This window comes from Coregonus lavaretus (assembly GCF_964263955.1).
Source record: "Coregonus lavaretus genome assembly, contig: HAP1_SCAFFOLD_437, whole genome shotgun sequence".
Lineage (NCBI taxonomy): Eukaryota > Metazoa > Chordata > Actinopteri > Salmoniformes > Salmonidae > Coregonus > Coregonus lavaretus.
Window position 1 is genome coordinate 94185 of NW_028161735.1, and position 16539 is coordinate 110723.

The window sequence follows — 16539 nt, forward strand, 5'->3', positions numbered from 1 at the left end:
GCTTAGCAGTACACACACGATAGAACACACAGACACACACACACGATACGACACACACACACAAAATAGAACAGACACGCACACACGATAGAACACACAGACACACACACGCGATAGAACACACAGACACACACACGCGATAGAACATACAAACACACGGCAGAACACACAGACACACACACATGATAGAACACACAGACACACACACACAATATAACACACAGACACACACGATAGAACACACACTGGGCAAAACACAAACTAACCACTGATGTCTTAGGTAAATAGCTAAAACACAACACACACACACCTCTTCAAGTCTGCTTCTTCAATCTTTCCTGGAGGCATTACTGCATTATAAACCACACAGGAGGTTGAGGGAAATATATACACTTTTATTCAAGATACAAATGACTGTGATACATCTTGTCAGGACATTCAAGCCACGACATGACAACTAAATTACCAAGAATGTAACACCAGGTGGAGGGTGAAGTTGCTGCACAAAACTCACATTCTAGTGTGATAGGAGTCCATTGGACTAGTAATATTATACAGTGGGGGAAAAAAGTATTTAGTCAGCCACCAATTGTGCAAGTTCTCCCACTTAAAAAGATGAGAGAGGCCTGTAATTTTCATCATAGGTACACGTCAACTATGACAGACAAAATGAGAAGAAAAAAAATCCAGAAAATCAGGTCTACAATTTTGTTTCTGGTGTCCTTTGACAGCTCTTTGGTCTTGGCCATAGTGGAGTTTGGAGTGTGACTGTTTGAGGTTGTGGACAGGTGTCTTTTATACTGATAACAAGTTCAAACAGGTGCCATTAATACAGGTAACGAGTGGAGGACAGAGGAGCCTCTTAAAGAAGTTGTTACAGGTCTGTGAGAGCCAGAAATCTTGCTTGTTTGTAGGTGACCAAATACTTATTTCCACCATAATTTGCAAATAAATTCATTAAAAATCCTACAATGTGATTTTCTGGAAAAAAAATCTCAATTTGTCTGTCAATAATTGTCATATTGACGTGTACCTATGATGAAAATTACAGGCCTCTCTCATCTTTTTAAGTGGGAGAACTTGCACAATTGGTGGCTGACTAAATACTTTTTCCCCCCACTGTATATTATCCCATCCCAAATCTCTTAACTCATCCACTAAAATGTAGAGAAAACATTCATGATGATACAGTATTGGTTGATATTTATTAACAGAAAATATTGCCTGGTAACCACCCCCATTATTACTATCCATGCTCGAGAAATATTCTAACATTTGTCTTTGGAGTGTAGTGTAAATGATCACCAACTCTTGTTTTCTAAGGGTGCGTCCCAAATGTCACCCATTTCCCTGTATAGTGCACTACTTTTGGTCATCATTAAGATTAAAATGAGCCTTGCCCAACTTATGTTAGGGAGAATCAATAAACCGATAATAAACCATATCTGAACAGCATGTTTAGCAGTCACATCCATGTCCAGAAAAAGTGCTCAGCCAGCCAAATCACCAGAATGAAGTGTGTTATTATGAGCCCATTTCAGAAACAATATTTATTTTTACTCACTTTTGCAATGCTAGCATCCCTTTAAATGGGTCGTTTGTCAAGCTCTTCTAATAGCTTGTTGTGAATACCAATGCTCTCCGCTCTATATACCCCCACTAGGAAAACTTAGTTTCATTAGTATCGATGAATGTGATCCATATTTTAATTACATGATGTATATTAAAATAGATGTTTACTTCACTACAAGGTCTTATACCATTTAGTGGAGAAATAGACTTGATCAATACCTCAATTACATCGTGTGCATTTTTTAGATCATGCATATAAATACATCAATAGTTTGATTAGATTGACCACATCGTTTCATACAAACAATCATCTGATTAGACTGTGTATAGCCAGCCACACTGTTCACATGGACAGAGTACACATGTTAAGCCACTTCTACTAATTGTCCTGTTTGTGTGCCTCTGTATGTGCAAATCTGTGTGTGTGTGTGTGTGTGTGTGTGTGTGTGTGTGTGTCCAGGTCGTGTGTACGGGGTCCTGGGGAAGAGAGAGGGCCGTGTGTTACAGGAGGAGATGAAGGAGGGGACGGAGATGTTCATCATCAAGGCGGTCCTTCCTGTGGCCGAGAGCTTCGGATTCGCAGACGAGATACGCAAGAGGACCAGTGGATTGGCTAGTCCACAACTGGTCTTCAGCCACTGGGAGGTGAGGCTCACACACATACACCCAGTCATGTGCTTCCTTGTGCAGACACACACGCTCACTCACTCACTCACACACACACACACACACAACACACACAACACACACACACACATTCAAATGCACACACAAACACATGCCAGGCTCACTCCATGCCATCTGGCCAGGTCTTTTTTTTTGGGGGGGGGGGGGGGGGGGTTGTGAGCTGCAACTCATCAGTCTGAAAATAGGTGCTTTTATTTTTAGCTCTTAATAATTGAATGGCTTCATAAATAAAGGAATAAAGGAAATCACAATGCTGAAATAGGATCAGTGTTTATTTCACCCTTGTCTCTCTAGAACTCAGTATGGGGTGAATCCTAACTAGTCTCCCATTGACATCAATACATGACTTCTCTGACAATCTCTGGCTCATCCTTATTATACCCCTTTCATATACTGACAAAAATCTTCTGTATACCTTCTTGTTTATATCTGAAAGGGGTAAGGGGTAAAAAAAACATGGTATATTAAAACCCACCTCAAAACCTGGTCATGAAACCAGACCCTGTAACTAAAAAACAGGTATCGGATCTGTGAAAATGGATCTCTGTTTGTAGGCAGGTCAATTCATTAGACCTTTTCTGAACTTGTGGACCGTAGACACTGAAACCTCAAACAACTGTCTTTTCTATGTCTGCATCCAAAATAGCACCCTATTTCCTATATAGAGCACTAGTTTTGACCCGAGTACCCTATTCCCAATATAGTACACTACTTTTGACCTGGTAACCCTATTCCCTAATCCCTATATAGAGCACTACTTTCGACCAGAGCCCTTGCTAAAAGTACTGCACTATATAGGAAATGGGGTTCAATTTGGGAGGCCTGACTCTGAGGTGCCTTACAATAAATGACTGAACTGGCATGGATGTTTTTAGCACCCATGTTAATATTTTTATGCAAATATCTGTGTCTTCAGTTATGTGTGAGCTCTTTGGCCACACACACCAGTGGTGTGTTTGACGTCGTAATGAGAATGCATTAGCTGAAAAGAACCCCATACCTACTGTACAAACTGGTGGTGGATCTAAGATGTTATGGGGCTATTCTGCTTCTACTAGTCCTGGGGCACTTGTTAAGGTCAACGGCGTCATGAACTTTACCCAGTACCAGGACATTTTGGCCCAAAATCTGGTTGCCTCTGCCAGGAGGTTGAAACTTGGCCGCAAGTGAATCTTCCAGTAAGACAATAACCCCAAGCACACATCAAAATCAACATTTTGCAATGGCCATCAGTCTCCGGACTTGAAACCCATTGAAAACCAGTGGTTTGAATTGAAGAGGGCAGTCCATAAGCGCAGACAATGGTTATGAAGGAATGGTCTTAGATCCCTCCCAATGTATTCTCTAACTCATAAAACATTTTAGAAAAAGGCTCAGTGCCATTATCCTCACAAGGTGAGGTTTTGAAAACAGGGTCTCTTTATCTGAGCAGTTGTATTAGTATAAAATAATATAATTTCCCAATTATATGTTTGCAGAAAAAAGCCAAGGGATGGGTTTCTCAATACCTTCAAAAATATTTATTTGAAGTTTTTCAATACATTTTAATATTTATAGCTACTTTGTAAGTTATTACCTGCAGTCAACTTGTTCAATACGTTAGGAGATAAAGCAGATTGCGTTCTTCATTTCACCTGTCACATTATTTTACATGATGAAGGTTAGCATAGTTCCCAGAACAGTTGAGCCAGTCACGTGTTCATTGTAAAGAGCACAACAAGAGAAAGTGGAGCTGGTGAGTCCATAGCGTTCTATCGACAAGTCTCTGTTGTACGGCGCACGAGGTGATGAAGTTACACATGTATGCAATCCCTACTAAATGTTTGACATCAGATATCTTATAAATGCTTTCTGCTGTGTTTTAAAAGTCAAAAAGCTCGGTTATCTGTACAGCTGCCATTGTTTCCTACTAGCATTTCTTCCTCCTCCATTCTTCTCCACTCTGCTCCGTGTACACATTTTGTTCATTTTCACAATTTCTCTTGTTCACTTACGCTTGTAAATGTCCACATTCATCGAAAATGACATTCGGTAACTAGCTATGCATGTTTAACTTTATGAGCTGGATTTGCCTATATTTGCAATTAGTTTGTTCGTTTTCGCTCGTTAGCATTTAGCTAACAGAGTATATGTGATTTCGCTATTACTTTGCTAAGTTTGTTAGCATTCCGGTAATAGAGGCCCAATGGGCTTTTTCTTCTCTTTGCGCCCCCTTGTGTGCTATGCCGGTAATACCGTAAATCCCAGGATGGCAGAAGAACAGTATGACATTTTGAAAATCTGGATACCTCCCAAGCCTAATACAATGTACTGTGTAGCTCAGTATTTTTATAATTTGTTTTATACAGTCATGTTTGCTCATCTTTATCAAGGGGGGGCAATAATTTCAGACCCCTTCGGAAAGTATTCAGACCCCTTGACTTTTTCCACATTTTGTTACTTTACAGCCTTATTCTAAAATGGATTACATACAAATATTTTCTCAGCAATCTATACACAATACCTCATAATAACAAAGTGAAAACTGCTTTTTAGACATTTTTGCAAATTTATTAAAATAAACAAAAAACAGAAATACCTTATTTACATAAGTATTCAGACCCTTTGCTATGAGACTAGAAATTGAGCTCAGGTGCATCCAGTTTCCACTGATCATCCTTGAGCTGTTTCTGCAACTTGATTGGATTCCACCTGTGGTAAATTAAATTGATTGGACATGATTTGGAAAGGCACACACCTGTCTAAATAAGGTCCCACAGTTGACAGTGCATGTCAGAGCATAAACCAAGCCATGAGGTCGAAGGAATTGTCCGTAGAGCTCCGAGACAGGATTGTGTCCAGGCACAGATCTGGGGAAGGGTACCAAAAAATGTCTGCAGCATTGAAGGTCCCCAAGAACACAGTGGCCTCCATCATTCTTAAATGGAAGAGTTTGGAACCACCAAGACTCTTCCTAGAGCTGGCCGCCCGGCCAAACTGTGCAATCGGGGGAGAAGGGCCTTGGTCAGGGACGTGACCAAGAACCCAAATGGTTATTCTGACAGAGCTCTAGAGTGCCTCTGTGGAGATGGGAGAACCTTCCAGAAGGACAACCATCTCTGCAGCACTCCACCAATTAGGCCTTTATGGTAGAGTGGCCAGACGGAAGCCACTCCTCAGTAAAAGGCACATGACAGCCCGCTTGGAGTTTGCCAAAAGGCACCTAAAATCTCTCAGACCATGAGAAACAAGATTCTCTGGTCTGATGAAACCAAGATTGAACTCTTTGGCCTGAATGCCAAGCGTCACATCTGGAGGAAACCTGGGACCATCCCTACACTGAAGCATGGTGGGGGCAGCATCATGCTCTGGGGATGTTTTTCAGCGGCAGGGACTGGGAGACTAGTCAGGATCGAGGGAAAGATGAACGGAGAAAAGTACAGAGAGATCCTTGATGAAAACCTGCTCCAGAGCGCTCAGGACCTCAGTTCACCTTCCAACAGGACAACGACCCTAAGCACACAGCCAAGACAACGCAGGAGTGGCTTCGGGACAAGTCTCTGAATGTCCTTGAGTGGCCCAGCCAGTCCGGACTTGAACCTGATAGAACATCTATGGAGAGACCTGAAAATAGCTGTGCAGCAACGCTCCCCATCCAACCTGACAGAGCTTGAGAGGATCTGCAGAGAAGAATGGGAGAAACTCCCCAAATACAGGTGTGCCACACTTGTAGCGTCATACCCAAGAAGACTCGAGGCTGTAATCGCTGCCAAAGGTGCTTCAACAAAGTACTGAGTAAAGGGTCTGAATACTTATGTAAATTATATTTCAGTTTTTTTTAAAGTTTTTGTATTGGCAAACATTTCTAAAAACCAGTTTTTGCTTTGTCATTATGGGGTATTGAGTGTAGATTGATGAGGGGGGGGGGGGGGGGGGGACTATTTAATTCATTTTAGAATAAGGCTGTAACCTAACAAAATGTGGAAAAAGTCAAGGGGTCTGAATACTTTCCGAAGGAACTGTATGTGATGTGTATTATGTGCTTCTTCTTTTGTGTGTGTGTGTGTGTGTGTGTGTGTGTGTGTGTGTGTGTGTGTGTGTGTGTGCGCGCGCGTCTGCCTGCCCGCCTGTCTGTCTGGGGGTTTAAGTGGTTATTGTTCCAGGTCAGCTAATTTAATTGGCCAAGAGCGCTGGCCGTTGTTAATGAGCGTGTGCAGCCCGGTGACACACACACACACAGGCCTGGTGGACAGCTTTACGGTCTGACCTGATGTCACACTGCATGAATCGCCAAGCAGAAGAGACACTACTTTTATTATGTATTCTATAATATATATACAGTACCAGTCAAAAGTTTGGACACACCTCAAGGGTTTTTCTTTAATTTTACTATTTTCTACATTGTAGAATAATAGTGAAGACATCAAAACTATGAAATAACACATATGGAATCATGTAGTAACCAAAAAAGTGTTCAACAAATCAAAATATATTTTAGATTCTTCAAAGTAGCCACCCTTTGCCTTGATGCCAGCTTTGCATTCTCTCAACAAGCTTCATGAGGTAGTCACCTGGAATGCTTTTCCAACAGTCTTGAAGGAGTTCCTACATATGCTGAGCACTTGTTGGCTGCTTTTCCTTCACTCTGCGGTCCAACTCATCCCAAACCATCTCAATTGGGTTGAGGTCGGGGGATTGTGGAGGCCAGGTCATCTGATGCAGCACTCCATCACTCTCCTTCTAGTTCAAATAGCCCTTACACAGCCTGAAGGTGTGTTTTGTGTCATTGTCCTGTTGAAAACAAATGATAGTCCCATTAAGTGCAAACCAGATGGGATGGTGTATCGCTGCAGAATGCTGTGGTAGCCATGCTGGTTAAGTGTGCCTTGAATTCTGAATAAAACACTGACAGTGTCACCAGCAAAGCACCATCACACCTCCTCCTCCATGCTTCACGGTGGGAACCACACATGCGGAGATCATCCGTTCACCTACTCTGCGTCTCACAAAGACACGGCGGTTGGAACCAAGAATCTCAAATTTGGACTCATCAGACCACATGACAGATTTCCACCGGTCTAATGTCGATTGCTCGTGTTTTTGGCCCAAGCAAGTCTCCTCTTCTTATTGGTGTGCTTTAGTAGTGGTTTCTTTGCAGCAATTCGACCATGAAGGCCTGATTCACACAGTCTCCTCTGAACAGTTGATGTTGAGATATGTCTGTTACTTGAACTCTGTGAGGTGCAATCTGAGGTGCAGTTAATTGCCCATTTCTGAGGCTGATAACTCTAATGAACTTATCCTCTGCAGCACAGGTAACTCTGGGTCTTCCTTTCCTGTGGCGGTCCTCATGAGAGCCAGTTTCATCATAGCGCTTGATGGTTTTTGGGACTGCACTTGAAGAAACGTTCAAAGTTCTTGAAATTTTCCGGATTGACTGACCTTCATGTCTTAAATTAATGATGGACTGTCATTTCTCTTTGCTTATGTGAGCTGTTCTTGCCATAATATGGACTTGGTCTTTTACCAAATAGGGCTATCTTCTGTATACCTTGTCACAACACAACTGATTGGCTCAAACGCATTAAGAAGGAAAGAAATTCCACAAATTAACTTTTAATAAGGCACACCTGTTAATTGAAATACATTCCAGGTGACTACCTCATGAAGTTGGTTGAGAGAATGCCATCAAGGAAAAGGGTGGCTACTTTGAAGAATCTAAAATCTAAAATATATTTCTATTTGTTTAACACTTTTTTGGTTACTTCATGATTCCATATGTGTTATTTCATCATTTTGATGCCTTGGGTATTGTTCTACAATGTAGAAAATAGTAAAAATAAAGAAAAACCCTGGAATGAGTAGGTGTGTCCAAACTTTTGACTGGTACTGTATATGTATGTATGTATGTATGTATGTATGTATGTATGTATGTATGTATGTATGTATGTATGTATGTATGTATGTATGTATGTATGTATGTATGTATGTATGTATGTATGTATGTATGTATGTATGTATGTATGTATGTATGTATGTGCAGTGGGGAGAACAAGTATTTGATACACTGCCGATTTTGCAAGTTTTCCTACTTACAAAGCATGTAGAGGTCTGTAATTTTTTATCATAGGTACACTTCAACTGTGAGAGACGGAATCTAAAACAAAAATCCAGAAAATCACATTGTATGATTTTTAAGTAATTAATTTGCATTTTATTGCATGACATAAGTATTTGATACATCAGAAAAGCAGAACTTAATATTTGGTACAGAAACCTTTGTTTGCAATTACAGAGATCATACGTTTCCTGTAGGTCTTGACCAGGTTTGCACACACTGCAGCAGGGATTTTGGCCCACTCCTCCATACAGACCTTCTCCAGATCCTTCAGGTTTCGGGGCTGTCACTGGGCAATACAGACTTTCAGCTTCCTCCACAGATTTTCTATTGGGTTCAGGTCTGGAGACTGGCTAGGCCACTCCAGGACCTTGAGATGCTTCTTACGGAGCCACTCCTTAGTTGCCCTGGCTGTGTGTTTCGGGTCGTTGTCATGCTGGAAGACCCAGCCACAAACCATCTTCAATGCTCTTACTGAGGGAAGGAGGTTGTTGGCCAAGATCTCGCGATACATGGCCCCTTCCATCCTCCCCTCAATACGGTGCAGTCGTCCTGTCCCCTTTGCAGAAAAGCATCCCCAAAGAATGATGTTTCCACCTCTATGCTTCACGGTTGGGATGGTGTTCTTGGGGTTGTACTCATCCTTCTTCTTCCTCCAAAAACGGCGAGTGGAGTATAGACCAAAAAGCTCTATTTGTGTCTCATCAGACCACATGACCTTCTCCCATTCCTCCTCTGGATCATCCAGATGGTCATTGGCAAACTTCAGACGGGCCTGGACATGCGCTGGCTTGAGCAGGGGCACCTTGCGTGTGCTGCAGGATTTTAATCCATGACGGCGTAGTATGTTACTAATGGTTTTCTTTGAGACTGTGGTCCCAGCTCTCTTCAGGTCATTGACCAGGTCCTGCCATGTAGTTCTGGGCTGATCCCTCACCTTCCTCATGATCATTGATGCCCCACGAGGTGAGATCTTGCATGGAGCCCCAGACCGAGGGTGATTGACCGTCATCTTGAACTTCTTCCATTTTCTAATAATTGCGCCAACAGTTGTTGCCTTCTCACCAAGCTGCTTGCCTATTGTCCTGTAGCCCATCCCAGCCTTGTGCAGGTCTACAATTTTATCCCTGATGTCCTTACACAGCTCTCTGGTCTTGGCCATTGTGGAGAGGTTGGAGTCTGTTTGATTGAGTGTGTGGACAGGTGTCTTTTATACAAGTAACGAGTTCAAACAGGTGCAGTTAATACAGGTAATGAGTGGAGAACAGGAGGACTTCTTAAAGAAAAACTAACAGGTCTGTGAGAGCCGGAATTCTTACTGGTTGGGAGGTGATCAAATACTTATGTCATGCAATAAAATGCAAATTAATTACTTAAAAATCATACAATGTGATTTTCTGGATTTTTGTTTTAGATTCAGTCTCTCACAGTTGAAGTGTACCTATGATAAAAATTACAGACCTCTACATGCTTTGTAAGTAGGAAAACCTGCAAAATCGGCAGTGTATCAAATACTTGTTCTCCCCACTGTGTGTGTGTGTGTGTATATACAGTTGAAGTCGGAGGTTTACATACACCTTAGCCAAATACATTTAAACTCAGTTTTTTACAATTCTTGACATTTCATCCTAGTAAAAATTGCCTGTCTTAGGTCAGTTAGGATCAGCACTTTATTTTAAGAATGTGAAATGTGAGAATAATAGTAGAGAGAATTATTTCTTTCAGCTTTTATTTCTTTCATCACATTCCCAGAGGGTCAGAAGTTTACATACACTCAATTAGTATTTGGTAGCATTGCCTTTAAATTGTTTAACTTGGGTCAAACGTTTCGGGTAGCCTTCCTTGGGGTCATTGTCCATTTGGAAGACCTATTTGCGACCAAGCTTTAACTTCCTGACTGATGTCTTGAGATTTTGCTTCAATATATCCACATAATTTTCCTTCCTCATGATGCCATCTATTTTGTGAAGTGCAGCAGTACCTCCTGCAGCAAAGCACCCCCAGAGCATGATGCTGCCACCCCCGTGCTTCACGGTTGGGATGGTGTTCTTCGGCTTGCAAGCTACCCCCTTTTCCTCCAAACATAACGATGGTCATTATGGCCAAACAGTTCTATTTTTGTTTCATCAGTCCAGAGGACATTTCTCCAAAAAGTATGATCTTTGTCCCCATGTGCAGTTGCAAACCGTAGTCTGGCTTTTTTATGGCGGTTTTGGAGCAGTAGCTTCTTCCTTGCTGAGCGGCCTTTCAGGTTATGTCGATATAGGATTAATTTTACTGTGGATATAGATACTTTTGTACCTGTTTCCTCCAGCATCTTCACAAGGTCCTTTGCTGTTGTTCTGGGATTGATTTGCACTTTTCGCACCAAAGTACGTTTATCTCTAGGAGACAGAACGCGTCTCCTTCCTGAGCGGTATGACGGCTGCATGGTCCCATGGTGTTTATACACTGCTCCAAAAAATGAAGGGAACACTAAAATAACACATCCTAGATCTGAATGAATGAAATAATCTTATTAAATACTTTTTTCTTTACATAGTTGAATGTGCTGACAACAAAATCACACAAAAATTATCAATGGAAATCAAATTTGTCAACCCATGGAGGTCTGGATTTGGAGTCACACTCAAAATTTAAGTGGAAAACCACACTACAGGCTGATCCAACTTTGATGTAATGTCCTTAAAACAAGTCAAAATGAGGCTCAGTAGTGTGTGTGGCCTCCACGTGCCTGTATGACCTCCCTACAACGCCTGGGCATGCTCCTGATGAGGTGGCGGATGGTCTCTTGTGGCATCTCCTCCCAGACCTGGACTAAAGCATCCGCCAACTCCTGGACAGTCTGTGGTGCAACGTGGCGTTGGTGGATGGAGCGAGACATGATGTCTCAGATGTGCTCAATTGGATTCAGGTCTGGGGAACGGGTGGGCCAGTCCATAGCATCAATGCCTTCCTCTTGCAGGAACTGCTGACACACCCAGCCACATGAGGTCTAGCATTGTCTTGCATTAGGAGGAACCCAGGGCCAACCGCACCAGCATATGGTCTCACAAGGGGTCTGAGGATCTCATCTCGTTACATAATGGCAGTCAGGCTACCTCTGGCGAGCACATGGAGGGCTGTGCGGCCCCCCAAAGAAATGCCACCCCACACCATGACTGACCCACCGACAAACCGGTCATGCTGGAGGATGTTGCAGGCAGCAGAACGTTCTCCACGGCGTCTCCAGACTCTGTCACGTCTGTCACATGTGCTCAGTGTGAACCTGCTTTCATCTGTGAAGAGCACAGGGCGCCAGTGGCGAATTTGCCAATCTTGGTGTTCTCTGGCAAATGCCAAACGTCCTGCACGGTGTTGGGCTGTAAGCACAACCCCCACCTGTGGACGTTGGGCCCTCATACCACCCTCATGGAGTCTGTTTCTGACTGTTTGAGCAGACACATGCACATTAGTGGCCTGCTGGAGGTCATTTTGCAGGGCTCTGGCAGTGCTCCTCCTGCTCCTCCTTGCACAAAGGCGGAGGTAGCGGTCCTGTTGCTGGGTTGTTGCCCTCCTACGGCTTCCTCCACGTCTCCTGATGTACTGGCCTGTCTCCTGGTAGCGCCTCCATGCTCTGGACACTACGCTGACAGACACAGCAAACCTTCTTGCCACAGCTCGCATTGATGTGCAATCCTGGATGAGCTGCACTACCTGAGCCACTTGTGTGGGTTGTAGACTCCGTCTCATGCTACCACTAGAGTGAAAGCACCGCCAGCATTCAAAAGTGACCAAAACATCAGCCAGGAAGCATAGGAACTGAGAAGTGGTCTGTGGTCACCACCTGCAGAACCACTCCTTTATTGGGGGTGTCTTGCTAATTGCCTATAATTTCCACCTGTTGTCTATTCCATTTGCACAACAGCATGTGAAATGTATTGTCAATCAGTGTTGCTTCCTAAGTGGACAGTTTGATTTCACAGAAGTGTGATTGACTTGGAGTTACATTGTGTTGTTTAAGTGTTCCCTTAATTTTTTTGAGCAGTGTACTTGCGTACTATTGTTTGTATAGATGAACGTGGTACCTTCAGGTGTTTGGAAATTGCTCCCAAGGATTAACCAGACTTGTGGCGGTCTATAATTTTTTTTCTGAGGTCTTGGCTGATTTCTTTTGATTTTCCCATGATGTCAAGCAAAGAGGCATTGAGTTTGAAGGTAGGACTTGAAATACATCCACAGGTGCACCTCCAATTGACTCAACTGATGTCAATTAGCCTATCAGAAGCTTCTAAAGCCATGACATCATTTTCTGGAATTTTCCAAGCTGTTTAAAGGCACAGTCAACTTAGTGTATGTAAACTTCTGACCCACTGGAATTGTGATACAGTGAATTATAAGTGAAATAATCTGTCTGTAAACAATTGTTGGAAAAATTAATTGTGTCATGCACAAAGTAGATGTCCTAACCGACTTGCCAAAACTATAGTTTGTTAAGTTTTAATGACTCCAACCTAAGTGTATGTAAACTTCCGACTTCAACTGTCTATATGTATTCTATTATTATTAGTATCACTGCATTGTTGGGAAAGAGCTCTCAAGGTAAGAATGGCACTGAACTGTTCTACACCTGTTGTATCCTGTGCACGTGGTGAATAAATGTTGAAACTTGAAACTAGATGCGACACACACACTATGCAAATTAATTACAACACACAGCCTGTCAATCAGTATTAGATCCCCCCCCACATTGTTGTTAGCCTTTTTGTGTGAGCTTCGTTAAAACATGTCTGTCTGGTTTCATTTACGTTACTCTGTCATTATCTGAAGCAGTTAGAGGTTGTTACTCCATAGACAATCATGACCATGCAGGCAGTTACTCCATAGACAATCATGACAACACAGATTGTTACTCCATAGACAATCATGACAACATAGATAGCTACTCCATAGACAATCATGACAACATGGATAGTTACTCCATAGACAATCATGACAACACAGATTGTTACTCCATAGACAATCATGACAACACAGATTGTTACTCCATAGACAATCATGACAACACAGATTGCTACTCCATAGACAATCATGACAACATAGATAGCTACTCCATAGACAATCATGACAACATAGATAGCTACTCCATAGACAGTGACAATGGGGTTTTAGTAGACTCCACCTTGCTTCTATCGAATCTATTCTATACATCTAGTCTATTTAAATTAGATGCGGAGCTAATGTTAGCATTTAGTTTCTCATTGATTTGCTATGGACTTCATATTTATTTAACATATGAATAGCGTTTAGTGACAGAGGGAGAGCTCTTCTGTGAGTGTTGTATTGTTGTGTTAGCAGCTATGTGTGTAATGTTATGGACTTACATTAGATTAGCATGAGAAAGAGGTATTGTGACAAGGACAGAACTTTTGTGCCTCCCATTGTGTTGTAGTTCAGGGACTAGCATCTGCTGTAAGGCTGTGTGTGTGTGTGTGTGTGTGTGTGTGTGTGTGTGTGTGTGTGTGTGTTCATTCAGACTAATGTAGGTGAGGCCCAATGACACGCTTCATGGAGCGCAGTGACAAAAGTTCTCTCTCTCACTCACTCACACACACACACACAGCAGTGAGACAAAGGCTCCTGTAAAGATAAGTAACCGAAGCCATGCACACAACAGGGGCCGCAGAGAGGAGATTAAATCAAAGACCTGTGTGTGTCTTTGCTTGTGTGTGTCGGCCCCCCTGTTGGTACATTCCCCCCGTTACAGTTAGAGCTGAGCACCCGCCACTCTAACCCTGCACACGTACACACACAATGAAACACACACCCATTCGCCCTACTGGACCCAATTGTGCCGAGATATATGTTACTCACGTGGTTCCCCTGTGTGTGTGTGTGTGTGTGTGTGTGTGTGTGTGTGTGTGTGTGTGTGTGTGTGTGTGTGTGTGTGTGTGTGTGTGTGCGTGCCACCTCATAATCTGTCTGGTGTTGTTCCTCCTTTCTCCCATCTGTTGCCTGCAACCAGAGTCTGTCGCTCGGGGCCCCTAACGGCCAGGTGCAGGGGCCCGCGTACACACTGGTACAGTAATTGTGGCATTGTGTGTGTGTGAAGCAGCAGAAGGCATTGCCTCATCTCCACAGCAGGTTGCACATAGCCGGGCCCTCACCAACACACACACACACACACAGTCTCTCTCCCCTAGAACACAGTGACACAGTGTTGAACTGGATGTCAGTGTGACTGACTGCTTTGGAAGAACACATGTATCTCTATAACCCCCCCTATTGTCAGAGCCTGATGGAGGGAGGGAGAGAGAGGGGGGAGGTAGAGGTAGAGAGAGGCAGGGAGAGAGAGGGAGGTAGAGAGAGGCAGGGAGAGAGAGGGAGGTAGCGCGTGGGAGGTAGCGCGTGGGAGGTAGCGCGTGGGAGGTAGAGCGAGGGAGGTAGAGCGAGGGAGGTAGAGCGAGGGAGGTAGAGCGAGGGAGGTAGAGAGAGAGAGAGGGAGAGGGAGAGGGAGAGAGACCGGGACAGGGAGAAGCTGAGTTGGATAACAGTATTCATGATCCCTTCCTTGTCTGCCACCACTGCTGAGCAAAGCTTAGCCAAGACAGGGTTCTTTCTCGTGTGGAGTAGATACCATTGTCCGCTCCATGCATTACATCTAAGTTAATATTTATGGATTTATGGGTCAGGGCCCGTATCCACAAGGTGTCTCAGATTAGGAGTGCTGATCTAGGATCCGTTTAGCCTTTTCAGTCATAATGAATAAGATGATATGGACAGGGATGACCAGACCTGACTCTGAGATGTTTTGGGGATACAGGCCCTGATCTTTGTATCTATAGGCCATTTTATTAAGCATTATCCTGGTCAGTGGTGTACTTCAAACTAAATCTCTGTCTTTATGTACTTCAAACTAAATCTGTCTTTATGTACTTCAAACTAAATCTCTGTCTTTATGTACTTCAAACAAAATCTCTCTCTTTATGTACTTCAAACTAAATCTCTGTCTTTATGTACTTCAAACGAAATATGTCTTTATGTACTTCAAACTAAATCTCTGTCTTTATGTACTTCAAACTAAATCTGTCTTTATGTACTTCAAACTAAATCTGTCTTTATGTACTTCAAACTAAATCTCTCTCTTTATGTACTTCAAACTAAATCTCTGTCTCTGTCTCTCTCTGTATCAAGGTGATCTCCAGTGATCCGTCCTGGGTTCCTACCACAGAAGAGGAGTACCTCCACTTTGGAGAGAAGGCTGATTCGGCCAATCAGGCTCTGAAATACATGAACGCTGTTCGCCGGCGCAAAGGACTGTACGTGGAGGAGAAGATAGTGGAGCACGGCGAGAAACAGAGAACACTTAGCAAGAACAAATAGGCCTGTGAGTTTCCTGACTGACTCCTACCAGCACACACCCGAGACAGACACCATAAAGAGCATCCAGTGGATACTGTCCCCCATCATTACCCCCTCTGTCACTCAAAATGAACCATTGATACGTTTACATTATGGAGTAGTTTCCCTGAAAATCTCCTTAGAAAAATATTTTTAGTCCAGGAATAGGCTTAATATGTGTCTGGGAAACCGGCCCTATGGGTTTAAATAGCTGCACATGCAGCTGTGTCTTTACCCGGGAGAATCCCTTTCAGCTATGCATAATTGACGAGTGTTCCCGTCCAAATCCAGTTTTGCTGTTAAGTGAAGTGGCTTGAATTAATTTCTGCTCTCAACCTAATTGAATTGCAGTACCCAGCCCCCTGAAGAGCGGCATTTAATTTGGAAAAACACAAATATGATGTAAAGTGGGATTGTACGTTTTTAAATTATTTGGGGACCGCGCTAGCGAGCTATAGCCTTGTTGATATGCTATGTTTAGAGCTCTGGGTAAGGCATCTGTGTACAAGACATAAACCAAAATGTACAGTATTTACCAGAAAGCAATAAATAAATTAAATTGTGTCTTTTTTTTTTTATTAATCGGGAGTGATGTGTGTGGGTCATTTCTGAGATGCGATGGCATTTAGGCATGGCATTTTAGAAAATAATTACTTAATTTTTATAGATTATTAAAAAATATAGATATTTGGGTACCTCTTCCCATTCTAAATCAAATAATATGGCAGTTTAATGACTAATGAATTGTTACCATAATGATCACATGCCACCAGTAGGAGTAGCAACACCAAGGACGATAACAT

The 16539-nt window shown here is 42.8% G+C and overlaps 1 protein-coding gene across 1 annotated transcript in view; it reads left to right on the forward strand.

Moving 5' to 3' along the window:
• LOC311120180 (elongation factor-like GTPase 1) overlaps window positions 1–16312 on the forward strand; it is a 94055-nt gene extending 77743 nt beyond the window's left edge. The window contains exons 21-22 of the mRNA XM_084194798.1: window positions 2033–2217; window positions 15530–16312. Of these exons, the coding sequence (XP_084050924.1) occupies window positions 2033–2217; window positions 15530–15718 (374 nt within the window). The 3' untranslated portion in view covers window positions 15719–16312. The remainder of the gene's footprint in view (window positions 1–2032; window positions 2218–15529) is intronic.
• Window positions 16313–16539: the final 227 nt, after the last annotated feature.